Below are 24,997 nucleotides of genomic sequence, written 5' to 3'. Positions count from 1 at the left end.
GACAGTGATGCAAAAATCCCTGCGATCATGGTGTGATTGTGTGATAATTGTGTATAACCTTATGTAAAGTTTATATAACATCAGCAGCTGTCAGCTGTGTTATGGTAGTTAATCTGGTTACTGTGGGATTACAGCAGGATTAGCAGCAGGAGTCAGATTAAATGAACAGTGAGCAGACGTTTGACCTCGTCTCTGAACAGGAAGTGAAGCTGACTCTAACTTCACAGAGTTCTTCCTTTTTTTTTATTTATAGAAAATGTTTTTGTCCAACAGCAGAAAATAAAAACAACTTTTCTTTACAGTAAATGAAGTTTTTATCTGTTTTTATCTCTGAGTGAAACTTTTCTAAGAACAGTAACAAGACTTTTAAAACACAGAAGTGTGTGTGTGTGTTCATGCAAGTGTGTGATTGTGTGTGTGTGTGTGTGTGTCAGTGTAAGTGTGTGTCAGTCTAATTGTGTGTGTTCAATTTCTTTTACAGCTGCTTCTTCCTCCATGTTGGACCGCTGTGTCACATGACCTCAGCATCTGTTAGTAGTACTTCCCTGTTCTGTTGTCATGGAGACGAGTCTGTGGTCTGTGCTGACTGTTCAGACAGCTTCAGTCATGTTTCCTTTTTTATCTTCTGAAACTCTGATGTCTCTATGATTGTAAAAAGACAGGATTATCCAAACAAAACAATATTGTTCCACTAATCCAGATTATTTGTCTCCTGTCCTTGTGTCTCCAGCGTCATGGCGTCCACTGTGACTTTAGAGGACGCTCTGTCCAATGTGGACCTGCTGGAGGAGTTGCCACTGCCTGACCAGCAGCCGTGCATCGAGCCGCTCCCCTCCTCTGTCATGTACCAGGTACCATGTTACACTCACTCACACTATGGTTGGATTCACTTCATCTGGTTGAAGGACCAACACATGGGTCGTGGCAGATTTTGTTTGGGTCCTTAAACAAATTAGCAGATTTAGAACATTTTAGTCGAGATTTAACATGTAAATGTGTAAAATTTAGTATTTCTTTAATTTACGAATAATCTCTTAATATTTATTAATTTACAGATTAGATTTGATGGATTAGATCATTCATTTAAAACGTTATACATATATAAAACATGTTTGCATTTCTAAGGAAGAGCATTAGTGCCACATGTAAAAAAAAGAAGAAAAAAACTGATTAAAGTCAAAATTCTGAGAAAAATCACAACTTTAACCTCAGAATTCTGTGACTTTTTTTTTGACTTTGTCCCTCAGTATTCCAACTTAAACCTCAGAATTTTGACTTTGTCCCTCAGTATTCCAACTTTAACCTCAGAATTCTGACTTTGTCCCTCAGTATTCCAACATTAACCGCAGAATTCTGACTTTGTCCCTCAGTATTCCGACTTTAACCTCAGAATTCTGACTTTGTCCCTCAGTATTCACTTTAACCTCAAATTCTGACTTTGTCCCTCAGTATTCGACTTTAACCTCAGAATTCGACTTTTGTCCCTCAGTATTCTGACTTTAACCTCGGAATTCTGACTTTGTCCCTCAGCATTCCAACTTTAATCTCAGAATTCTGACTTTGTCCCTCAGTATTCCAACATTAACCTCAGAATTCTGACTTTGTCCCTCAGTATTCCGACTTTAACCTCAGAATTCTCACTTTTTCCCTCAGCATTCCAACTTTAACCTCAGAATTCTCACTTCTTCCCTTGGTATTCCGACTTAAATTTCAGAATTCATGCTGTTTTTGTATTTATTTAATTTTAATGTGTCCCTAATCCTCTTCTTTCCATCTGGTCACATGTTTGTAAATCAGTCGACAGAAATCTAAACTTGTATTTTCCTGTTCCACAAACACAGTTTCACCACTTGTTATTTATATATTTACATTTAGTATTTTAATGTTCTCAGAACGACACAAGAATATTTACTTTAAACTTCAAACATGACCATTTCCACCCCTGCTCTTCCTCATCCTTATATTTATTTAATATTTGTATGTTGTATATTATTTTAAATTGATTCATGTTCAATTCATCTGTTGGACTGTTGCATAATTTAACCCCTGGGATTACAAACGTTTGAAAATGATATAATCTGTATCAGTTATGTCGTCATCAGTATGACATACTTTGTCATGATTTATATAGTTATTTTGGTCGTGATAGTTTTCTGTCTTTAAATAATTAATAACGTTTAGTGAAACACTGACGGCGACCTCTCTATAATCCACAAGTTTGTCATTATTTGTGCATTTGTGTCCTCTCCTGTCGTCTCTCAGCCAAACTTCAACACAAACTTTGAGGACAGAAACGCCTTTGTCACCGGCATCGCCCGCTACATCGAGCAGGCCACTGTCCACTCCAGCATGGTGCGTTCAGATTATTCACTCTCACATTATTATTTTAACAAACACAGCACTGCCATCGTCATTCATGTTGTGAATATTATGAATCTTATCTTCACATTAACATTATTCTGTTTGTTGATCTGTGTTTATATATAAGTGTATTCAAATGATTAAAGTCCTGAGTCGTGGTTTTCACCACACTGAGGTTTGTGTGGTGGAAAAAAAAAACCTTCCTGACGCAGCAGAACGTTCAGTTTTGTGTGAGCGAGCCGAACTCGGTGTTTAATGAGTGAGTGAACTCATTAATGTTTTGTTCACTGTATTGTCTGCTTTCACTGCACTGGAACTGTTTCCTGTCAAACAACCGGAACAAACTGAGGCAGTGATGCGTTCATTCGTCACGTCTCATCTTCTGTTTCTTTTAAAGGAAATGGTAACAAAATACACGTGTAATAAAGGTCCTATGATGTCTTTAAGAACACGTTCACGTCTTTATCTCACTGTTAAACAGACTTTTACAACAAGAAACTAAAGTTTGCAAACCGCTCACTCTCCCACACCAAAGTCCATAGAGAAGATCAGTGAATTTAACATCACAGCACACAGAAGTTGTTGATCCACTGCTGCCTCCATCACTAAGTTCTAATGTCATATTTTAATGAATTCAACCTTTGAAATATTTCATTTAGACTGAACTAAGTGACACAAAGTGACCACACGAGAGAGCAGAGGACCTGTTAGGGATGTCCCGATCCGATATTGATATCAGATATCGGTCCTATATCAGTCAAAAAATGCATATCAGATTATAACGGAGTGCCTCTAAAATCTCCGATATAAGCGCTCCGATCCAACAGTCCATTCTGCACTTCTATCCAGCAGCGCCCATTGTGATCACGTGGGCTCTGCGTGTTGGATGCATGTAGAGCCCACGTGATCACAACAACAGCGTGTGTGTGCTACTGCTATTTCAGAGGCTACGAAGACGCACAGAAAGCGCAAGTTAGCCATTAGCACCATGCTAGCTCATCATGAGGCGAGCTGCTAAAACAACATTATTTCATCAACCAGCATCACCTTCAACAGCCTCTGTTTGTTAATTTTACCCCCAAAACCTTACATATATTAACTTGTTTTCATGGTTAAAAACCTCCTTGTCGCTGCAAACGAGCCGATCAAAATATCTCCTCACTGACGCTCTCGTCAGCCGCGCTGTTTTAGACCAAAAGCACACCCCCAGAACATGGACTGTGTTGTGATTGGCCAGCCAACGAGAGCATTCCCACTGTGCTGTGATTGGCCAGGTACCTGGAAGTGACATAATTGGTAGGCCAGCTTTCAGATACACAGCTCCCCCTCTGTCACAGTGGATGCTCTGCATCTCAGCAGCTACAACAAGAGTAGTTCTTCTTCTTCTGCGGTTGAATGTACGCAACCAGATGTGCCCAGACTAGTGCCCGCACCAGGAGGCACTACGGTGGTGAGAGGAATGGTGAGGTTTTCTGATGACATCATCAACCTACGGAAGTGCCGATCCACTTTGCAGAGCCCAGGAAAACAATAAAACCCTATTTTCTCAGCAGTGGCTGAACTGTTTGTTCTGAAACTTTAGGGTTTCATAAACGAGGTCATGACGCAGATACACACACAAACACAGCGTTAATTGGAGCTTCCGGTCTATGTCGCCTTTAATAATAAATGGGTCAGTTTTTCCTCATACCTACTGTTGCTGACTATTGTTCTCTGTTTAAGTAGTATCACTTGATCAAGCCTATTCTAACATTCCACACTACAAAATAAGTAAAAGTATGTATGATTCATGTTGATATCGTATCGGATCAATATCGGTATCGGCCAATACTCAAGGCTGCAATATCGGTATCGTATCGGAAGTGAAAATTTGTATCGGGATGTCATACAGCCACACTTTTATTATAAAAATCTATTTTTAAGGACCAGTGTGTTGGATTTAGTGACGTCTAGTGGTGAAGATTTGTGTAGATCCAGTGTTTGGATTGTCGTTTCACGGCCACTGTACAAACATGCTCCGTTAAACTTCATTGAACTCTCTCCTTTAAACAGAATGAGATGTTGGAGGAGGGGCAGGAGTACGCCATCATGCTGTACACCTGGAGGAGCTGCTCACGTGCAATACCACAGGTAACCACTAGTATCTGTTTACACCACAGTCTATGTAGGTATTTCATTTTAAACCCATTAAAAAGGTAAATTAATCCATTTCAGGCTTCCCACAGTTCCTTGAAATCCTTGAAAGGTTGAGAATTTGAAAAAAAAAAATCTTTTTTTGAAGTGCTTAAATTTTTTTTGCAGTAAAGAAGTGAAGTAGATAATAGGTAAATGTCTCCCTTGTTTGTTACGACGCAATCCCATCGTCACAATTTGGAAAAAGCTTTGAAATTGTGTGATTTATCCCCTTTATGGCCTTTGGCGTCAAAGTGTTAATAAAGTGTAATTATAATAATCGTCATTCATCGTCGTCCTCATCGCGTCAGATGATGTCACAGTGAAAATACTCTGTGTGTGTTTCAGGTGAAATGTAACGAACAGCCCAACAGAGTGGAGATCTACGAGAAGACGGTGGAGGTTCTGGAGCCTGAAGTCACCAAACTCATGAACTTCATGTACTTCCAGGTAAATATATCGGCTGTCTGACTCTGTAATGACGGGGAGCGTCCATGTTGTCCCAGCACCTTCACCTCCGCCTGTCCCTCTGTCTGTCCCGCAGCGCACGGCCATCGATCGTTTCTGCGGCGAGGTCCGTCGCCTGTGTCACACCGAGCGCAGGAAGGACTTTGTGTCAGAGGCGTATCTGATGACGCTTGGGAAGTTCATCAACATGTTTGCTGTGCTGGACGAGCTGAAGAACATGAAGTGCAGCGTCAAGAACGATCACTCCGCCTACAAACGGTACGTCATCGCCTCCGTTCTTCTGATTTAGATTCTGTCACAACACTTACATGTTCAAGGCTGATTTTTGATGTTAATGACAGCACTGATCCGCTTTGTTCTTAGAAACTTGTGAATCACTAAAATGTAATCTTTTGAGCCATTAGTTCATTTTACAAAGTAAAGTTTCTTGATTTTGACCTGTTTATATACAGTAAAAAATCTCTAGATTCTCATGTGTCTAATAATTCTTTTCACCTCTCTTCACTGCCAGCTGTACAACATGGTAACTGTGAATTAAGCTTGTGTTTGTTGTGAGGTTATAGTTTTTCTCGTGTTTTTCACACAGAGCTGCTCAGTTCCTCAGAAAAATGTCCGAGCCCTCGTCCATCCAGGAGTCTCAGAATCTGTCCATGTTCCTGGCAAACCACAACAAAATCACTCAGGTTTGTCCACGTCATCAACATCAACATCTTCAACGTCTTCATAATCACACTAAACTATAAAACTAAGATTAAATAGTTCTGAAAACTTGTAAATATTCAAAGATAAAAACAAAGTACTCCTGTGAATGTTCTGTATAACATCACACATAGTCTTAATCTTATTATTAAACAAATGATCAACTCCAGGTTCTGTCCAGGATTTTACAAAAGTCACACAAAAACATTTTCCCAGTGTGTTCCAGATTATTTTACATACAGTATCTTCTGTGTTCCAGATTATTTTATATACCGTATATTCTGTGTTCCATATTATGTTATATACCATATATTGGGTGTTCCAGATTATTTTATATACTTTATATTCTGTGTTCCACTTTATTTTATTTACTTTATATTCTGTGTTCCATATTATTTTATATTCTGTGTTCCAGATAATTTTATATACTGCATATTCTGTGTGTTCCAGATTATTTTATATACCGTATGTTCTGTCTTCCAGATTATTTATATACCGTATATTGGGTGTTCCAGATTATTTTATATACCATATATTCTGTGTTCCAGATTATTTTATATACCGTATATTGGGTGTTCCATCTTATTTTATATATGTATATTCTGTGCATTCCAGATTATTTTATATACTGTATATTCTTTTTTCCAGATTATTTTATATGCTGTATATTCTGTGTTCCGGATTATTTTATATGCTGTACATTCTGTGTGTTCCAGATTATTTTATATACTGTATATTCTGTGTGTTCAGTCTCTGCAGCAGCAGCTTGAAGTCATTAACGGATACGAGGAGCTTTTAGCCGACATCGTTAACCTGTGCATCGATTACTACGAGAACAAGATGTACCTGACGCCCAGCGAGAAACACATGCTGCTCAAAGTGAGTCCTGCAGGGGGGGCTGTCACTGCATCTGGAAATGTCCTTCATTTGTTTGTGTTTTAAAATAACATGCATGAAAGGAAGTATTTATTATTTTAACAAGCATCTTAGAAATCATTTGTTTACCAGTTTACAGATGTTTGTAAATCAGTTGCTGTATTGACACATGACTTATATTTCGATATTGGTCATACATATACACATATACATGTATAGTTCTTCAGTGTGTCAGTCACTGTTGTTGTTGTTGTTCAGGTGATGGGTTTTGGTTTGTATCTCATGGACGGAAACAGCAGCAACATTTACAAACTCGACGCCAAGAAGAGAATCAATCTGAGCAAGATCGACAAGTTTTTCAAGGTATGAGCGTAAATGAAGGTGAACTTGAACATGAACGTGATAAACGCAGTGTAGAGATGTATTTTTGTATTTGTTGTGAATTTATGTTCTGACCTTTGACCCTCGGTGTGAGACATTTTCATTAATGTGTGTGTGTGTGTGTGTGCGTCTCACAGCAACTGCAGGTGGTTCCTCTGTTTGGTGACATGCAGATCGAGCTGTCGCGTTACATCAAGACCAGCGCTCACTTTGAAGAGAACAAATCCAGGTCACACATAAATATACACGTCTATGTTTATTCATGAAGACAATAATCACGTCCTGTGTCATAGCAGGCCTTTATTTTATTGATTTATTTATTTTATCTGCTATGGAGACTCGTGTGAGTCTTTCTTAAAGTTTTAGCTGAAAATGTTTTCACTTTACTCTCACAGAGGAGCAAATAAACTGAAATTAATTCACATTTTACAAGCTAAACTCAAATGACTGAGTCATCTGTTATCTCCCACACCAAAGCCCATAGAGAAAATCAGTGATTTTAACATCACAGCACACAGGAGTTGTTGGTCCACTGCTGCCTCCATCACTAAGTTCAAATGTCTTATCTTAGTGAATTCAGCCTTTGAAATATTTAATTCAGACATAACTCAGTAACACAAAGTGACAACATGAGGCAGCAGTAGCCCAGCAGCTCCTGTGCCGCCGCCAGCTAAAATCACTGATTTTCTCTCTGGACTTTGGTGTGGGAGAGTGAGTGGTTTACAAACTTCAGTTTCCTGTTTCCACTTTACTTTATACCACCACAATGTTTCCTCTCTGTTCACCTGTGAACTCCGTCCTCTCTGTCCTCAGGTGGACGTGCACGTCCATATCCAGCAGTCCTCAGTACAACATCTGTGAGCAGATGCTTCAGATCCGTGATGACCACATGCGCTTCATCTCAGAGTTGGCTCGCTACAGCAACAGTGAGGTTAGTGTGAAGCTCCACCATGACTCAGCAACAGTGAGGTTAATGTCAAATCCACTATGACTCAGCAGAACTGGACAAACCTGCTCATCATAGTGTTGTCACTTTGTCTGTTAGATTAAAAAACTGAGGGTTTCATCTCAGTGCAATGGGATTCCTGATTCATGGCAATGTTAATGATTGAAAGTGGAGATTTTTTATTGGACAGCATATAGTAGCATGAGCAGAGGACCACAGGTGGAACTGAACCCGCATTGCTTCATAATATAACATCAATAATGTAATATTTCCCTATGTGTGTAGGTGGTGACAGGATCAGGACGTCAGGAGTCTCAGAAGACAGACTCTGAGTACAGGAAGTTGTTTGACTTGGCTCTGCAGGGCATGCAGCTGCTCTCTCAGTGGAGCGCTCATGTCATGGAAGTGGTGAGAAAACACCTATCATTGAGAGAAACACAGAAGTTTTGATGTTGTCACTGCGAGTAAAACAATAAAGTTGTGTTTTTGCTGCAGTATTCCTGGAAACTGGTTCATCCAACAGACAAATATTCCAACAAAGAGTGTCCTGATAACGCTGAGGAGTACGAGAGAGCCACGAGATACAACTACACCAGTGAGGAGAAGTTCGCCCTCGTCGAGGTCAGTTTTTACTTTTCACTCTGTCATCACAGATCATCATCAAAACAAAATTAACTACAATTTATTTTAAGTGCCGAAAAAAAACAGTTGCAAACAATTGTCAAGTAATTTTCACTAAGGAATTCACAGAAACTCGTTTTTCTGTGACTAGTGTTGTCCTCCTAAACTTTATCAGTTACTGTCTAGATTCAGTTAGCTTTTCATTTAGTTAGCTATATCACCATAACATAAAACTACACATTTATATCTTAAGATAGTGTTACATGGATCCCAGTTCAAGCACATATTACGCTGCAGAAACATTAACTTGAGTAAACAAACATACAACATGTGAACTTACCTGATGAAATCCCGACAGCGCCGTCAGTACTCTGTTCTCGTCATGGATGAAGCGGAGTCAGGTGGTCATTTTAAGTCAGCCACCAGTTGTAAAGTGTTTATTTGAACACAGACAGACTGACAGGTGTTGTGTGTGTTGTGTGCAGGTGATGGCGATGATAAAGGGCCTGCAGGTGTTGATGGGTCGTATGGAGAGCGTGTTCAATCACGCCATCCGTCACACCATCTACTCTGCACTGCAGGACTTTGCTCAGGTGACGCTCAGAGATCCTCTCCGTCAGTCCATCAAGAAGAAGAAGAACGTGGTGCAGAGGTAACTCGCTGCACAATAATCTGTGATATTCTAGATTAGTAAGAGATTCAAAAAAACAAACCTCTGAACTTCTCTGTTCTCTTTAAACCTTCTAGACTTTAATCTGTCATGTCTCATGTGAAGAAATCAAATGTATATGTTCATGAAATTTAGGCTTTAATTAACTTATCGTAGATCTACACAGCTGAAGGAAGGGGAACACTGTATTTTTGTCGTGAACTCAAATGACCTGAGAGAAAGAATGAGCATCCAGTCTGGTCAGGAGGGGGGCGGGGCCAGTTAAAATTATATAATTTATTTATTCATGTGTCATATTAACGAAACCATAAAAAACAGACAACAATAATTCTTTTTAACTCACTGCACTTGTATACATATTTTGTGTTTGTCCCTCAGCGTCCTCCAGGCCATCAGGAAGACGGTGTGTGACTGGGAAACGGGCCGCGAGCCTCACAACGACCCAGCTCTGCGTGGAGAGAAAGATCCTAAAGGAGGATTTGACATCAAGGTTCCTCGCCGCGCTGTCGGGCCGTCCAGCACTCAGGTCTTGCATACACCAGCTTTACTTTGTCTTTTATAATCAACACAGATTTATCACAGCAGATATAATCTGAAAATGCAGATTTTTAAAAAAAAGAAATGAAGAGAAAATGTTTGTCAAAATGAATCCATGCACCGTTTAACATTTAATAAAAAAACAAAAAAGTTAATATTTTGAGACAAATCAAGATTAAAAGAGTAAATAATGGAGATGAATTGTTTTTCCATAGCAGAGATGAATTCTAAAAATATAAACTATGTTTAAAACAACACATTTACTGTGTTTTTATGGTGATTTATACAAAATGAGATTAAATATGCAAATTGCAAAAATAAATGTACAAAGCTAATAAAGAAGAAATCGTTTTGGGGGGCGGAGCTTTGGACACAGGGCCATCAAAAGAGGGCAGGGTTATAGGAGTATTAATTAAATATAACTATACATTTAAAAAAAACATAAAAACATGATGTTTATCTTTTCTCTGATCTACAACACATGAAACATTTTATTTATTCTTTTTGTTAGTAATAAAGCATAAAAATAACATTTGATCATTATATATGTATGTGTATACATTATGTGTGTATATACACACATACTGTATATGTGTGTATACATTATGTGTGTATATACACACATACTGTATATGTGTGTGTGTATTTATGTATGTATGTATACACACGTGTGTGTATATGTATGTATATATATATGTGTGTATGTATATATGTGTATGTATATATATATATATGTGTGTGTGTGTGTATATATATATGTGTATATACATACTGTGTATGTGTTTATTGAGTTCTTCCTGTTTATGTTTTGAAATGAAAACATGTGAGTGATCATGTGTTGACAGCTGTACATGGTGAGGACGATGCTGGAGTCTCTGATCGCTGATAAAAGCGGCTCAAAGAAGACTCTGCGCAGCACTCTGGAAGGTCCCACCATCCTGGACATCGAGAAGTTCCACCGCGAGTCCTTCTTCTACACTCACTTGCTCAACTTCAGCGGTGAGGAGGAAAACATCTGTGTGGCTTCTTCCCTGACGTCGTCTTCTTCATCATCATCATCATCATCATCATCATCATGTGTTTGAACTCCTCACAGAAACCCTGCAGCAGTGCTGTGATCTGTCCCAGCTCTGGTTCAGAGAGTTCTTCCTGGAGCTCACCATGGGTCGCAGGATCCAGTTCCCCATCGAGATGTCCATGCCCTGGATCCTCACAGACCATATCCTGGAGACCAAGGAGGCTTCTATGATGGAGTAAATATGACGCTCATGTCCACAAACACGTCACAGGCTTTCAAAGCGAGGACGTTCAGTCAAAGCGAGGACATTTAGTCAAGTTTGTTTATTTTTACAGCTTTTTTCTCAAATAAAAATTTTTATTCGATTTTTTTTTTAGCAGTAATGTTTTCAAAACTGTTAAATCCTAAATATTGGGATGAAACACAGAAACAGTCTTTTGTTTTGAAAGAGTCACAGGAAGGTGGAGCCTTCAGATTAGATGAGATTATGCAGACTAACATGTTGTTTCTGGTGCAGGTATGTGCTGTATCCTCTGGATTTGTACAACGACAGCGCTCACTACGCTCTGACCAAATTCAAGAAGCAGTTTCTCTACGATGAGATTGAAGCAGAGGTAAATCCTGTCCGTCACAGTTGCCTGTTAATCCTGTGATAATCTCAGAGGTGTAAATAAATGCAACTCATGCACAACAGATTAACTCTTTAGTTGTAAGAAAACAGAATTATTGAGAGGAATTATTTCACTTGGACTCTGTCTTGTGGACTCAAGATCCACATCATGTGTTAATCTTGTGTTTCTTTGATGTTCAGGTGAACTTGTGCTTCGATCAGTTTGTTTATAAACTGGCTGATCAGATTTTTGCTTACTACAAGATTCTGGCAGGAAGGTAAGACACACGTCAATATGTCCTCCACTTCCTGTTTGTCTTTAAACCGCTCACTCTCCCACACCATAGAGAAAATCAGTGATTTTAACATCACACACAGGAGTTGTTGATCCACTGCTGCCTCCATCACTAAGTTCCAATGTCTTATTTTGTCACTTCAGTGTTTGAAATCCTTTGTTCAGATTGACCTCAGTGACACAAAGTGACCACACGAGGCAGCAGAGGACCAGCAGCTCCTGTGTCCCTGTGAGCTAAAATCACTGATATTCTCTATGGACTTTGGTGTGGGAGAGTGAGTGGTCTCACAGTGAGATAAAGACGTGAACATGTTCTTAAGATATCGTAGACTTAAACTGAAGTAGATCTAATGAACTGTGTTTTTTGTTAAAGTGGATAAAATCATTTTTTCATCTCTGTATTTCTGTAGTCTTCTGCTGGACAAACGTTTGCGAGCCGACTGTAAGAACCAGGGCGCCAACATTCCCTGGCCCGCCTCCAACCGCTACGAGACACTGCTGAAGCAACGTCACGTGCAGGTGAGTCAGCAGCAGCAGTAACAGCAGTAACAGCAGCAGCAGGTGTCTTCACTCACGTGTGTGTTGTCACCCTCAGCTCTTGGGTCGCTCCATTGACCTGAACAGACTCATCACTCAGAGAGTTTCTGCTGCTCTGGCCAAGTCTCTGGAACTCGCCATCAATCGCTTTGAGAGTGAGGACCTCACGTCGATCATGGTGCGTCCTCAGATACTTTGTTTTCTGATTGTTGCAGGACACGGTGTGAAGTTAAAGTGTGTGTGTGTGTGTGTGTGTGTATTTAAGGAACTGGACGGTCTCCTGGAGATCAACCGTTTGACCCACAAGCTGCTCAGTAAGTTTCTGACCCTGGACAGTCTGGATGCCATGTTCCGCGAGGCCAACCACAACGTGTCTGCTCCCTACGGCCGCATCACACTGCACGTCTTCTGGGAGCTCAACTACGACTTCCTGCCAAACTACTGCTACAACGGCTCCACCAACAGGTGAGTGAGGGTCGTTACAGATGCGCCGCGCTCTTGTCAGAATACCTTTGTTTTGGTGTTTTGAACTAGTGAGTCTCTTCTTGGATTATGGATAGCAGCTCATTATTTGTCTGTCTGTCTGTTGGTGGATATGAGAACAGATTACTGGCCAGTGTGTAGCACCATCTAGTGGTAAAGTTGTATACAAACATGGCCGACTCAAAGGCAGAGAGGAATTTACTGTAAAATAAAAATAAATGTTCTGAATGTTTATGTACTGACATTAAAACATACTTAATCCCACGTTGACATTTGTGTGGATTATTGCTGTTACACAGGTTTGTGAGGACCATCCTGCCCTTCTCTCAAGAGTTCCAGAGAGACAAACCACCCAACGCTCAGCCTCAGTATCTGTACGGGTCAAAGGTCAGCACATTTTCATTTTATTAATCTCTTATTAAATAATCTTTAACTTCTTCTTATTATTAAATCACTCAGAATAATCCAGGTTATGATCAAACGTTAATCCACTGTTACTTCATTTATCATGTGAGAAGAGAAGAATCTCTGTATTTGACTGTTTCCTCTTTGTCTCTCTGTCTGTCCCTCTGTGTCTCTGTCCCTCTGTGTGTGTCTCAGACGTTGAATCTGGCCTACAGCAGCATCTTCAGCACCTACAGGAACTTTGTGGGTCCTCCTCACATCAAGGTCATGTGTCGACTGCTGGGTTACCAGGGCATCGCTGTGGTGATGGAGGAACTGCTGAAGGTGGTCAAGAGTCTGGTGAGCATGACCTTCGTCTGACCTTCGTCTGAAGAGTGTGGTTGACGTTAAAACAGTCAAGTCAACACTGTAACTTCTTCTGTTCTTCTTCTGTCCTTCTGTTCTTCTTCTGTACTTGTTCTTCTGTGTTCAGCTGCAGGGAACCATCATGCAGTACGTGAAGACTCTGATGGAGGTGATGCCAAAGATCTGCAGACTTCCTCGTCATGAGTACGGTTCTCCAGGTGAGTGAAAACATCCATGTTTTTGATGTTGCTGATTCTCCGGAACTGGTTCTCGTGTGACGTGACCTTTGAACTGTCACTCAAACGAGTGTCCGTTCTTCACTGAGCGTGTCAAGCTGCAGCTGTAACGCCAGATTAAATCTGTGGTCAATCTGTAATCTGTCAGGAATCCTGGAGTTCTTCCACCATCAACTGAAGGACATCGTTGAGTACGCTGAGCTGAAGACGGTTTGTTTCCAGAACCTGAGAGAAGTGGGCAACGCCATGTTGTTCTGTCTGCTGAGTGAACAGAGTCTGGTACTGATCATCATCATCATCATCATCATCATCAGCAGCAGTGTCCATCTCTGTGTCTGACTTCCTGTCGTCTCTTTTCTTCAGTCTCAGGAGGAAGTTTGTGATTTGCTTCATGCTGCACCTTTCCAGAACATTCTGCCCAGAGTTCACGTCAAAGGTAAACTTTATATATGATATGATATTTATATTATGTTATATTGCATTGAATATATGAAATGATCAACATATCTTTTTAACTTATAATCATTAAACAGTTACTTTTTTTTCCTGTGATCATGTGAGCAGAAGGTGAACGTCTGGACGCTAAGATGAAGCGCCTTGAGGCCAAATACACAGCTCTTCACATGGTTCCACTGATCGAGCGTCTGGGAACTCCTCAGGTGAACATACAGGAAGTTGCCGTCACTCCGTGATTCTCGACAATCACATGATCGATGGCTGACATGATCTCGTTCCTCTTGTTCCAGCAAATAGCCATCGCTCGCGAGGGCGACCTCCTGACCAAAGAGCGCCTGTGCTGCGGTCTGTCCATGTTCGAGGTCATCCTCACGCGCGTGCGCGGCTTCCTCGAAGACCCCATCTGGCGCGGGCCGTTGCCTAGCAACGGCGTGATGCACGTGGACGAGTGTGTGGAGTTTCATCGTCTGTGGAGCGCCATGCAGTTCGTCTACTGCATCCCTGTGGGAGCGCACGAGTTCACTGTGGAGTGAGTGCTACAGTTACAACACACCAACACTAGGGCGGGGCTTAAAAACAACACCTGATCTAACTCTTGTCAGGTGACATGAATACTGTTCACATTTCAAAGAATAGTTCCACTGTTTTTTGTGTGCGATGTGAAACACCACCCCTGACCTTCACAGCATGTGTCTAAAGCTCCGCCCCCTGTGTTACAGGCAGTGTTTTGGTGACGGTCTTCACTGGGCCGGCTGTATGATCATCGCTCTGCTCAGTCAACAGCGACGCTTTGACATCCTGGACTTCAGTTACCACCTGCTCAAAGTCCAGAAACACGACGGCAAAGATGAGGTCATCAAGAGCGTGGTGAGAGGTCACATGACATCACACCCACCCACAGGTCACATAAAGTAAATCGTATCATGGCAGATTTTATGATTGGTAATGAATAAAGTATCACATTAACATGATTTATAACCTTAAAAGGACAGTTTTAGTGTGTTTGTATTGAGCTGACGATGCTGTGAGCGCCCCCTGCTGCTGAGAACCTGTGCCTATTACCTTCACCAAATAAAATCTACATGTCCACATTTTTTTATCTCAGTGTTAAAGTCTGTAAACTACTCACTCTCCCACACCAAAGTCCATAGTGAAAATCAGTGATTTTAGCTGGCGGGGACACAGGAGCTGCTGGTCCTCTGCTGCCTCGTGTGGTCACTTTGTGTCACTGAGTTAAGTCTAAATTAAATATTTCAGCCAAATTAACAAAATAAGACAGAACTTTGTGGAGTGTGCTGTGATGTTAAAATCACTGATTTTCTCTGAGGTTTGGTGTGGGAGTGCTTTACAAACCGCAGTATTTGAGAGCCAAGTCTCCAGAAGTGATAAAAAAAAGTGCATTTTTAACATTTTTTGTTTTTTCAGCCACTGAAGAAAATGGTCGACAGAATCCGAAAATTCCAGGTGCTCAACAACGAGATCTTCGGCATCCTGAACAAGTACCTGAAGTCTGGAGACGGCGAGAACATGCCAGTGGAACACGTGCGCTGCTTCCAGCCGCCGATACACCAGTCACTGGCCAGCAGCTAGAGGGCACCGTGGACACCGTGGACCAGCGTTTGACGTTCCCAACACAAGTTTCCTCCTCAGGAGGTGGGGCCACATTTGCTGCCTGGTGATTATTATTATTCTGATGTTTTTGTATTCATTCACAAGTACGTGCCTTATCACAAACAGAAATGATATTTTTCTCTTTTATAGATGAAACTGTTTTATACTTTGCAGGATGTTTAGAGGAGGGATGGGAAAGTAGTTTTTATCAGATGAATATTTAAAGGGTTTGCTGTGGTGAAGGAGATTTAATCTTTGCATGTCGGAGCAGAAATAACAAACAGAAAAGTTCACTCGTGTTAAGCATTTATTCACTCTGCCTTGTTTTAAATCATTTTAATTCAATAAATATGTAACAAATCTGTCGATTCATCTCAAGTGTTTGTTACAAAAGAGGGTTCAGGGGGATGAAAACGCAGTGAACGTCGCCATAGCGACCACTCTTCATTTACACATTTATTATATAAACTCATCTCTGTTTGATTTGTAGAAACAAAGTCAGTGCATGAATTATGCAGGAATGTATAACAACATTATTCCTATAGAAAAAAAACAAAACGCTACAGAAGTATGACTTTAAAGGGACAGTTCAGGTTTTTTTCCGGTGTCGTACGAGGTAAAGCCTCAATGAGTAAACAATATCTTTATCTCACTATTACATGTAAACACTGTTCACACAACACGCAAATCAGACACCTCTTATGTGGAGGATGGTGATTGTTTGTTTTTCTATTTACTGATTCTGACCAGTATCAGGTCATCCCAACTTCTGTTGAAGTTTGTAAACCACTCACTCACCAAACTTCATAGAGAAAATCAGTAATTTTAACGTCACAGCACACAGAACTTGATCCACTGCTGCCTCCATCACTAAATTCTAATGTCTTATTTTGTCACTTAAGCTTTTGAAATATTTCATTAAGAATTAGCTCAGTGACACAAAGTGACCACACGAGGCAGCAGAGGACCAGCAGCTCCTGTGTCCCTGTGAGTTAAAATCACTGATTTTCTCTATGGACTTTAGTGTGGGAGAGTGAGTGGTTTGTCCAACAGTGAGATAAAGACATGATCATGTTCTTAAGACTTAAGTGAGTCTCTGAGCATGTGATGACCTGTCTCCAGCTCACAGCGCTCGTGTGTGAACCTCATACGAACACACTTAAGGTTAAAAAACCTGAACTCTTCCTTTAAGAAAGAAGTAAGGCAAATTAAACTTTGAATACAATCCACTGGTCAGTCCCAAACAGCTGATTGTCCTAAACCACAGCAGTGACGTGATTGGTCAGTACGGTGCTGATATTAAAAAAAATCAAAGTCTTAATGATCCAGCGATGACATCATCGCCCCGTTTCTTCTGGAAACGCTGTCAAAAGACAAACCCGTGTCTCTGTCGTCCGCGTCCTCCGTGGACTCGTGCAGCAGTTCGTAGGTGCTGTGCACTGCCGCGCCGTTGGCCGCGGGGAAGCTGGCGCGCTCGTCCTTCCGCATGGACACAGCGAGGGACGCCAGACTGACGTTGACATCCTTGAAGGCGTGGAGCAGGAAGATGCCCACAATGATGGTGAGGAAGCCGCTCAGCGTTCCGATCACGTCGCCCACCTCCATGTGCTCCCACTCCTTGAAGAGGATGGCGGAGCAGGTGAGGACGGACGTGGTGAAGAAGACGTAGTAAATGGGCGTCACCAGGGACGTGTTGAAGATGTCCAGCGCTTTGTTCAGGTAGTTAATCTGCGTACTCACGCACGCCACCAGAGCCGCCAGCAGCAACCACGCTAGCGGGTTCCTCGCCACGCTTTTCCCCGCAATGGCTTCTTTGATGGCGATTCCCAGTCCTTTGACGCAGGACACGGACAGCGCTCCGATCACCGAGCAGATGGTGATGTAGACCAGGATGTTGGTCTGACCGTGACGAGGACCCACCACGAAGATGAAGATGACGGCCACGATGATGACGAGTGTGGCAAACACGAAGAATCCTGCACAAACAACAGAGAATTTATTCAGAAACGAGGCAATCACAGATGAAACACTTCACCCCATTCACACAACAAGCCTGTGGAGGCACAGACAGACACACAGAGCCACTAAAAACAATACTAACAATAATGCTGACGAGAGCTGAAACAATTACCCAAGTAATTGATTATTAATCGTAAACTATTTTGAAGCTTTTTCATGATTAAAACAAGATTTCTGATTGTTTCAGCTTCTTAACTGTGAATATTATCTGGTTTCTTTGTTCCAAAAAAAAGAAATCATTAAAAACTCAATCATTTTGTGTTTTTGTAGACATCGTCAACAATGACTCGATTAATCTCGATTAATTATGTAAATAATCCTAATCTTGACCACAATCACATGGATTACACATGCACATTTTGGTTTTTATGGATGATTTCTTTATTATTTTCTTTTTCTTTATTTTCTGATTTTATTTGTTTTGTTGAAAAACTAAACGTTTCATATGATTCTAATTATTACAATAACTGTAAAACAATATGCTTTAAGATTTATCTTTTTAGATGTGTAAACACAAATGGGCGGAGCTTTCACTTAGTTCACATCTAACAGGGAGAGAAACTAATGTCACACAAAAACAATATTAACATACCAACACTCTGTGGTCAGTGTGTGAGTGTCGTACCTGGGTCCACCAGTTTCCTGGCCATGTGTTCCAGACTGGTGATCTCCTCCTCCTGGGGCGCATGGATCACCATGTTCGTGGAGCCCAGGATACTGAGCAGACATCCCAGCTTTCCATGAAGGTTCAGGCGCTCCGACAGGAAGTACGACGACAGCACGGCGCTGCAACCACACGTCAGCGGTCATACTTTAATAAACCAGAGCTCAACAACTCTGTAACTGAGTCTGACTGCGATAAAATAATAAACACAGTGATTTTCAAGAACAGAATAACTGAATCATTGTAGAATCATTTTAAAGAATGAGAAAAGAATCAATAAAATGACTGTAAACCATGTGTTTCTGAACCTACAGGGGGCAGCAGAATCAGCTTCATTATCACAGAATTCAAGTAAATCACTAAATATTTTAGTCAACATTTTATTTTTCCCCCATCGTGTTGTGTTTATCCGTTAGCAGCGTCGTTAGCTGCATTTCCACAGCACAAAGCAGGAAGTAATGTTGAATTGTTTAGCCTCTAAAAACCTCGGGAACCTTGTAGGTGGAGCTTACAGCACTGAACACACCTAGTTGTGATTCAGTATTTTATTTTGTTTGATGTAAATGACATTAAACATCAGAGGAGGTCGGTTATGTGTTTATGTTATTAATAATAATAATGATGATTCTATGCGTTTACCTGACAAGGACACTGAGTGCCCCCAGTGGAGTGACCAGAGTCGCAGGAGCGAAGGCGTACGCTGCGAAGTTTGCTGCTTCACCGGCTCCCACTGCACAGAGACACACACACACACACACACACACACACACACACACACAGTAAATATGAGCAGAAGTGTGTTGTAATGAACACTGTAAAAAATATTTTCAAGAAATCTAGATATCTTTTAGGGGCATGAATCACCAGAGACACCACCATACAATATTATCATGATAGGATATTATCATGATATTTATGCCACAATACGATATTATCACGATATTTAAGTCACCACGGTACGATATTATCACGATATTTAAGTCACCACAATACAATATCACGATATTTAAGTCACAATACGATATTACAACATTTAAGTTACGATATTATCGCAAATTTAAGTCACAATATGATATTTACATTTTTCTTTATTTAGTTTTAAAAACTAAAGTCATTGACTTCACTTGAATCATGAAAGTGCACTGAATATGACAGTGTAAATGCAGACACTTGTGATTCTACTGCCCTCTAGAATTAAAAAATAAACAAGAGTGACACTGGTTTAGTTTAAATAACACAATAAAATTAATGTTTAGTATAGTTATACAGTTACATTTGTACTCTGAGGTGGTGGGAGGAGCCCAAAAGTCTAATTCTGCTTAGGGCCCCATAAAGACTTAGGCCAGCCCTGAAAGACATAATACATTCTCTAGCCCCCAACCCTTAACCTAAACCATCACAACTAAATTAACCTAATACTAACCCTAAAACCAGATCCCCAGCATGTGCTTCTATTTGGTCCTCACAAAGATACACAAACAAGAACACACTACACAGTAAATAGGAGGAGTAGTAGTGTGTTGTAAGAAAGACACACACACACACACACACACACACACAGAGGTGTGTAGCAGTTTTGCAAGACAAATGTGGGTGTGGTGATTTGAAACTGTCAGTCAGAACTGGTTTAAACCTGAATCAGTGTTTGTTTGTTTGTAGTGAATAAGTGAAACTATTGATCCTGAATCTACAACAATCACGACCTCATTCAGACTAAAGAACAATTAATAAGTGATTAATCCGTATAATCCGTAATATTTCCTCCATTGATCCATTTTTTCATAAAATGTCACAAACGTCTTGTTTTTGTCCACAAATGAAAAGATTCTGTTTGACTGATTGAATGTTTTGAGAAAACAATAATAAAAACAGTTCAGATCTTAGTCTTCACTGATCTACAGTCAGCCTCAGACCTGATCACAGAAACACACGTGTCCACATTCCTGAACATAGACGCAATCTGTCCTCTGAGGAAGGATAAGACTCCGCCTCCTCAGATGAAGTCACCTGACCTCACACTATAAACACAGCTTATTTCAGGTCACAGCAGCACGAGTGCAGCTTTAGATTTACCCATCATTTGTATTTAATCTGTCAATAGCACCCCAGGATGTCCATATAAGGAGTGGTGTGTTATTCCCACTGTAATTTCCCAGGGTGCACCTGTGGCACTGATCTGTGCCTCATGATCACTAAGGGTTAAAAACAAAAAGTGCAGATGTGGCCTTGACAGTATTTGAATAAAGGGCGAGTGAAGTCACGTGATCTTCTGTGAGGAAGAGGAAGAGAAGGTGTTGTAATGAAGACACATACAGTCAGGTTTCCATGACTTTAGAGGACATCAAAATATAGATATGATGATATATCGTCGTCCGTCCTCGTGCAACACGATAATCGATACACCAGGGTAAATAACAATATTTTAATTGATAAATGAAGTGGGTCTAAATTAAACAGTCTCACTACTTCATCCACTGATTTCTGTCCTTATATAATGAGAGTGTGTACACAGATGCACAACAAGAGTAATACCTGAAACACACACACACACTTGGCTGGATGTGTGTTACGACAGCAGCTTTGCATGAAAACACGGGTGTGGTGACTGTGATGAAACCTGGATTACACCTGGTTCAGTGTTTTCAGTCACGAGTTCAAACAGTAAAAATGAAAAACATACTGAAACTGAATAAACGAAAGTTTTCATCTGTAAACTGTGAACCATGAGGCAGGATAAGAATGTTTATCCAGAGAGCGTCACTTTTAACTCTGCTGGTTCACTTGTTACTGAGGTTTATCACCACGGTAACCGATGTTAAACCTCTGAACACTGTCACTTTTGTGACTTTTATAGATGAGGTGATGTTTTTAGACTAGTGAATGTGTGACTTTTCATCAGTTCACTCTGGTTTAGTTAATCACATAATCAATATTTTCCATGCTTCATTTTTAAGTTTAAAACCGTATGAATCGATTTCTTGACAGTGTTGATGCTTCATTCACAGTTTATTTTTTTTGTGTTCTAGTTAAACCAGGTTTAAACCCAGCTTCATAGTTCTGATGGTTAAACCTGACAAACTAAAACACATCCCGAGGTTCGTGTGTCTGGTAACATTAAAACAGTGTTAGCACTTACTTGACAGTAAACCAGCCCACCACAGCCACTCTTTCAGATAAGCATGACCACCCTGACCTGGAGGAGAAAAACAACATGTTAGGGATGGGGCCGATCCGATCCAGTATTGGGTTTCGATACAAACGTAATTCACGTAATTTAATGCCCTATTTACTAATGTTGGCAAAGTTTTAAATTGAAAATTAAACCCTGCTAAACCAAAACTACATATTGATTGATTCATAGATTTGAATTTTAAACCCTGGCAGTTGCATATTCGTTGTCAGGATGGGATTTTTCCTGTCAACAGGATTTCCTGTTTTGACTTCCTTTTCTGACCTTATACTTACCTCAAGTAAGTCCTCTTGGGACATACATGCATATGTTCGTACATATCATACTTGCCTGTATAAAGGAGTTTATTACAGCCTTATATAAAATCAACAATAATGATGATAATAATATTAAAGCAAACAGAGCATCCATATCGGAATAGGATTGGTAGATATCCAAATTCAGGTATCGGGATCGGAAGTGAAAAAAGTGGATTGCTGCATCCCTAACACATGTTTCAATAAAACCTTAAATACAACCAGTCTGACACAAACACACACACGCACGCACACACACACACACATGGTCTGAGGTGAAGGTCCAGTCACATTACAGAGTTAATGATCATATAGGTCAGGGTAATTTCAGTGACCTGCCAGGAGAGGAACAAGGAAAAACTGATTGTCACTGACAAGTCTGACTCCAGTCTGACTCCAGTCTGACTGTGTTTACATGCAGGAGTAATCGGACTATGAATTAATTTTGGTTGGACTAACTTGTTTACATGACTGAATTATTGTCAGACTAAAATCTGACTGTTAACATGAATGTAAACAAGCTGAGTTTGTCATAAAACCTCAATTCAAACATCCTGAACTGTCTGTCTAAGGCTTCCGAAGTCCTGTTGGCTCATTAGCGTGTAATGCTATTGAAACATGCAGGCGAGCCTGAAATGTTTCATGTGTATTCATAGACTTTCCAGACTGGTTTGACTTCTTCTTCGACTCTGTGTTACACAACCACATGTGAGAGAAGACACAGTGTGTGTTCTGTGTTCTCTGTGTGTACGTGTGTTTGGACACACCTGCTCTCATGGAGCCCTTCCTCGCCAGGCGCAGCAGTCCCTTCTTCTTCAGGATGAAGCTTCCCCCGATGAAGATGCTGGAGCTGATGGCCAAGGCCAGGCCGATGTAGAAGTCGTATCTGCCCCGGTCCTGACCCATAGTGAGGCTGGATGTGTTGCTGACTAGCTCCGTCACATCGATGGACACACAGTGCAGAGAACGTCCTACAGTACAGTTGTAAGCAGCGGGCACATCTGAGAGCAGAGAACACGGACTGTGTTACGTTAGCATGTTAGAAGCTGTACATATTCTCAATTCAGATCATTTCTATTCACAACATTAGTTTAATTGTAAAAATGTGCTTTAAAATAGTTTTTTATGATTTGTAAACGTAAACAGACGTAGCCTCGTTTCCATACTTAACCTTTCTTTTATAGGTGTGACAAATAAACAGAAAATACATGAGGTTTTTTCTCAAATATTACAAAAACACAGTTTCCTGTGTTTTGGGTTGCAGAGCTTTGGCCAGAGGATCAAATGATTCGATGCCAAAATGACTTTAAACTGTGGAAGTCAGCGTTGCCCCTCTCCATGTAAAGTAGGACGCAAAATAATATAATTAGAAGAACAAGACCACGAACTTAAGAAATATTTTCTTTCCTATAGAGGGCAGCATTGCACTTATTGGTGTAAGCCTCCCTGAAATTATTAGAAGAAATTACACAAAATGAAAATTGTACATTTCATTATCCTGACCAAAAATAACTAAAACTGTGATAAAAGTTAAATACAAATCTTTCTCCTTGTTTTTGCTTTTTAAAATTTAAAATTTTAAAAAGGTTTCAACTCGGGTCACAACTTCACTTTAACATAAATCACTAGGACTGAATGTTGGCAAATTAACGTTTTACTCCATTCACAATCACAACAATGGAAATTCACCTCAATCGACTCATTGTGAGCCATATTTATCATGATGTTCATTAAAAACGTTTCACAAAAATTAAAACCCTTTATTCTTCAGCCATATTCTACTCAAACATATGTATATAATTAACATATTTAACGCCGTAAGTGTGAAAAGTACTTTTTATTATTCTGTCTATAAAGACGTTTAATACTTAACTTTAACAGAAATCAACATTTACTTCCCGATATTGATTACGATACTGATCTACATCGCCTGATTTGAACGTGTATTTGTCGTCATCACCTACCGTGTCCACAGGTGATGTTACAGCGTGCAAAAGCATCTTTGGATGTGTTTGAAGCAAAAGAAGAAAAATAATTATCCATCAGAATTATTGATCATGTGAGTCGCTGACACACACACACTGAATGAACTGATAAGCCCGTGTGTGCGTGAGTGTGTGTGTAAATAAATGGTGCTCGCGACACTCAGGAATCCCGGAAGTGAAGTTATACCTCTGTGGTGAAGGTGAGGCAGCTGATAATGACGCTAACACCAGGCTCCTTATTTAGAATTGTATTATAACATGTATATAACTATTATTTATTTTTTCGGGATCCACTTCCAAAGTAAAATAAACCATAATTATCACGTTTACGACACATTTTACCCGGCTTTAGCTGCTTTCGCCGCTGTTTCCTCCCCTTAATTAGCCACACGAGCTCACCGCGACTGAAGCTAGCAGGTTAGCTGAGTCAGTTAGCATGTTAGCAGAGCGAGAGGTAGAGAGAGCGGTGGAGTCACGTACCTGTGAACAGGTTCGACTCCCTGCCGTTAACAACACTAAAGCACCGAGCGGCGGAGGCTAACAGTTAGCCCGAGGCTAACCACCACATACTGCTGCTCCAGACTCTGCGACACCGACCGACGAGTGACGACACTGCCGCACCGAGAGACGCTGCTGCTACTTCCGCCTCTGCCGCTGCTGCCCCCTACATCAGTGACCAATTCGAAGTTCCCCACTCTGCGAAAGGTCCGTCATTAGAGACGTCACGTTACGTTTTGGTTTTGAATTACTTTACTTATGTTCACATTTAACCAGGAACAGAATAGTTAACCCGTTCAGCTCAGATAAGGGGGGTTTGAAGACAGTTTGGTGGCAACGAGACTGTTTTTTTATGTAAAACCAAATGTTGTAGCGACCTGTGCTTATCAACAACAGTCACAACAGTTAACAACTATTACTATCACTAATAATAATCACTAATGGAAAAGAAAAGTCAACCTGTGCCGAGCCAAGCTGTGCTGGGACTGTGTCGAGGAAAAGAACACGAAGGTTCTTGACATTCAGCTGCAACAGGAAACTTCACCACATAGTGTACCTTTAACATCTACGTAGACACACGGGTGTTTGGACTGTTCCCTCAGACTGTGAGTGTAACCA

The 24,997-nt window shown here is 40.6% G+C and overlaps 2 protein-coding genes across 4 annotated transcripts in view; one reads left to right on the top strand and one right to left on the bottom strand.

Annotated features, from left to right (window-relative positions):
• cyfip1 (cytoplasmic FMR1 interacting protein 1) overlaps positions 1 to 16,089 on the top strand; it is a 21,556-nt gene extending 5,467 nt beyond the window's left edge. Inside the window, exons 2-31 of the mRNA XM_044014895.1 lie at positions 731 to 851; positions 2,263 to 2,352; positions 4,414 to 4,491; positions 4,882 to 4,983; positions 5,078 to 5,259; positions 5,588 to 5,684; positions 6,451 to 6,579; positions 6,835 to 6,939; positions 7,095 to 7,186; positions 7,771 to 7,888; positions 8,189 to 8,311; positions 8,399 to 8,524; positions 9,010 to 9,176; positions 9,573 to 9,720; positions 10,577 to 10,730; positions 10,828 to 10,984; positions 11,267 to 11,363; positions 11,561 to 11,637; positions 12,065 to 12,173; positions 12,250 to 12,369; positions 12,457 to 12,656; positions 12,974 to 13,061; positions 13,275 to 13,418; positions 13,552 to 13,642; positions 13,809 to 13,939; positions 14,024 to 14,096; positions 14,225 to 14,319; positions 14,407 to 14,645; positions 14,836 to 14,983; positions 15,542 to 16,089. Of these exons, the coding sequence (XP_043870830.1) occupies positions 735 to 851; positions 2,263 to 2,352; positions 4,414 to 4,491; positions 4,882 to 4,983; positions 5,078 to 5,259; positions 5,588 to 5,684; positions 6,451 to 6,579; positions 6,835 to 6,939; positions 7,095 to 7,186; positions 7,771 to 7,888; positions 8,189 to 8,311; positions 8,399 to 8,524; positions 9,010 to 9,176; positions 9,573 to 9,720; positions 10,577 to 10,730; positions 10,828 to 10,984; positions 11,267 to 11,363; positions 11,561 to 11,637; positions 12,065 to 12,173; positions 12,250 to 12,369; positions 12,457 to 12,656; positions 12,974 to 13,061; positions 13,275 to 13,418; positions 13,552 to 13,642; positions 13,809 to 13,939; positions 14,024 to 14,096; positions 14,225 to 14,319; positions 14,407 to 14,645; positions 14,836 to 14,983; positions 15,542 to 15,706 (3,762 nt within the window). The 5' untranslated portion in view covers positions 731 to 734 and the 3' untranslated portion in view covers positions 15,707 to 16,089. The remainder of the gene's footprint in view (positions 1 to 730; positions 852 to 2,262; positions 2,353 to 4,413; positions 4,492 to 4,881; positions 4,984 to 5,077; positions 5,260 to 5,587; positions 5,685 to 6,450; positions 6,580 to 6,834; positions 6,940 to 7,094; positions 7,187 to 7,770; positions 7,889 to 8,188; positions 8,312 to 8,398; positions 8,525 to 9,009; positions 9,177 to 9,572; positions 9,721 to 10,576; positions 10,731 to 10,827; positions 10,985 to 11,266; positions 11,364 to 11,560; positions 11,638 to 12,064; positions 12,174 to 12,249; positions 12,370 to 12,456; positions 12,657 to 12,973; positions 13,062 to 13,274; positions 13,419 to 13,551; positions 13,643 to 13,808; positions 13,940 to 14,023; positions 14,097 to 14,224; positions 14,320 to 14,406; positions 14,646 to 14,835; positions 14,984 to 15,541) is intronic.
• On the bottom strand, positions 16,022 to 24,997 carry nipa2 (NIPA magnesium transporter 2). 3 transcript variants are annotated; one of them, XM_044014899.1, is made up of 7 exons: positions 24,362 to 24,393; positions 23,861 to 23,896; positions 22,664 to 22,897; positions 21,547 to 21,603; positions 19,050 to 19,140; positions 18,372 to 18,532; positions 16,022 to 17,703 (listed from the first exon to the last, which is right to left on the bottom strand). In XM_044014899.1, the coding sequence occupies exons 3-7, from the start codon at positions 22,800 to 22,802 to the stop codon at positions 17,045 to 17,047; spliced, it is 1,107 nt and encodes a 368-aa protein (XP_043870834.1). In that variant the 5' UTR covers positions 22,803 to 22,897; positions 23,861 to 23,896; positions 24,362 to 24,393; the 3' UTR covers positions 16,022 to 17,044. The 3 variants fall into 3 exon arrangements, with proteins under 3 accessions (XP_043870834.1, XP_043870831.1, XP_043870832.1); XM_044014896.1 differs by lacking the exons at positions 23,861 to 23,896; positions 24,362 to 24,393 and adding an exon at positions 24,839 to 24,997; XM_044014897.1 differs by lacking the exon at positions 23,861 to 23,896 and having other exon boundaries at positions 24,362 to 24,722.

This window comes from Solea senegalensis, unplaced genomic scaffold (assembly GCF_019176455.1).
Source record: "Solea senegalensis isolate Sse05_10M unplaced genomic scaffold, IFAPA_SoseM_1 scf7180000012646, whole genome shotgun sequence".
Taxonomy (NCBI): Eukaryota; Metazoa; Chordata; class Actinopteri; order Pleuronectiformes; family Soleidae; genus Solea; species Solea senegalensis.
Note: the sequence above shows the minus strand (reverse complement) of the source record. Positions and strands in the feature narration are given on the sequence as shown.